The 2027-nt window shown below is 33.7% G+C and overlaps 1 protein-coding gene across 5 annotated transcripts in view; it reads left to right on the forward strand.

The window, feature by feature from the left end:
- LOC106469575 (dentin sialophosphoprotein-like) overlaps positions 1–1533 on the forward strand; it is a 29994-nt gene extending 28461 nt beyond the window's left edge. For all 5 annotated transcript variants that reach the window (XM_022398144.1, XM_022398145.1, XM_022398146.1 and 2 more), the window contains one exon: positions 688–1533. In XM_022398144.1, coding sequence (XP_022253852.1) covers positions 688–1127 — 440 coding nt within the window. In that variant the 3' untranslated portion in view covers positions 1128–1533. The remainder of the gene's footprint in view (positions 1–687) is intronic.
- Positions 1534–2027: the final 494 nt, after the last annotated feature.

A 2027-nucleotide genomic window follows, 5' to 3' on the forward strand; every position in this document is an offset into this window, starting at 1 on the left:
GTAACCAGTCTGTACAAACCAAGGTACATTTCAGCATTGTGTCTTTAGTAATATGTAAAGATCAGGGAACATGTTCTTCACTACACATATAACCAGACTGTAAGTACATTTCAGCATTGTGTCTTTAGTAATATGTAAAGATTAGGGAACATGTTCTTCACTACACATATAACCAGTCTGTAGGTACATTTCAGCATTATGTCTTTAGTAATATGTGAATATCAGGAAACATGTCCTTCACTAAACCAGTCTGTACAAGCCGGTTACATTTTTAGCATTGTCTTTGGCAGTAGGTAAAATTGAGTGAATATATCCTTCATTACATATTCAACCAGTCTGTACAAGCCTGGGTAAATTTTCAGTATTGTGAACTCAGCCAGTTTTTAGGATATCTATAAGTCAGAGAAATATTTCCTGCATTGTTAATACAACCAATCTGTGTAGGTGATATAACTTCATCACATTTATGGATGCATCCATCTGTAGAACTTACGGTACATGACATATATCAAAACTAGTGCCATGTGGAATATTTAAATTTAAATTTTTCAACCTTGAAAGTAATGATGGGAATGTTTTTAGTTTTTATCAGCATAGCTAACTTTAAGAATAAGCTTTCATATTTTATAAATGTACCTTTTAGGCATTTATTCAGTCAGTTATACTTTTTTGTATATTTTTCTGCAGTCAGAAGAAATTCCAGTCACATTTTAACATCAGAAAGCTCTGCTTTTGAGGATATTGTGACACATCAAGAAACTTGTTTGTCATTTGATTTTGAAAGTGGGAGCGAAGTTTTCTCTCCTGTGTGCTCAGATACAGAGCTAGAAAATAAAGACAAACTCAGAACAGCTTTTCAGGATGACACTGTAATGAATGTCTGTAATGGATATTCTGCAAAAAATATGGTATCACGTTCTAGTCAGCAATCAAATGTTTTAGAAACAACTGGTAATGAAGAAATGTTGGGTCATTATCTTGTCAAGGACAACACGTTGTTAACAACCAGTAACGGAGAACGGCAGCTAGGATACCAGTCATCAGATGATGAAGACAGTGATATTGTGACATGTGGGATGAAGCAATTGTCAGTTACTGTAGATGTCCACTCTGAACCGACTCATTGATAAGATATGTAATAATGAATGTTGTTTCACAGTCTTGTTATGTGTGATCAGTGCCTAGCACTGTTTCAATTTATCTTTGATCAATCTTATGTTAGAGTAACAAGCAACCCTCAGCACTTCTAGAATTCTTTCTTAAAGCTTGCTGAAGTGTTTGAAGTTCTTCAACACTTAACTCTTTCCTTTCAAATGGACAGTGACTCCAAAAAGAATGTTCAGAATTATGAGTGTATCTCAAAATATTTTCTATAATTGCTGAAATGAAAAATATTTTACTCAGACTACTTCTAATGCTTTTTAATATCATGATTTATATACTCAACTGTACATGAGATAGAACTGAAGGTTTAAAATGTTTTCTTTGGGCATTTCCTCTGTAGAACATTTATAAAAATAGAGAATACTGTTATGTATTTGCTCGTTTGTTAATTTCCGGTATAAATTCTTTCTGAGGAACTTCGGTGAAACAAGTCCTTTCATAATTAAAACTAGTTTATTCTTTCTCGATACAACTTTGTAATACACAGAATCTCCACAGTCACTCTAAACTTAACAACGTTTATAATACATGCTATAAATCACAGTGATTCACACATTTTACTTACGGTGCCTACTGTTCGCTTGACTCACTTATCTATCTCTTCCATCTATCTGCCGATCGTGCTGGTTTTTCTTGCCAGGCTTATATATTAAAAAGAGGGCGTCTAGCAAACACTGGGACATTCACGAGGTTCCCCGATAATTCTAGAAACTCCAGCATCACGCGACTTCTGCTGTAATCATTGTATTTGTGCAATTTTGGATTCTATTTTTCACATGTGATTTGTTGATTTCAATGCTAATAAGTGTGTTTTTTCCTAATTCTTTTTTTTTCCAAATAAAATTACAGTAATAAAAGTGGAT

Source organism: Limulus polyphemus, unplaced genomic scaffold, assembly GCF_000517525.1.
Source record: "Limulus polyphemus unplaced genomic scaffold, Limulus_polyphemus-2.1.2 Scaffold3553, whole genome shotgun sequence".
NCBI lineage: Eukaryota > Metazoa > Arthropoda > Merostomata > Xiphosura > Limulidae > Limulus > Limulus polyphemus.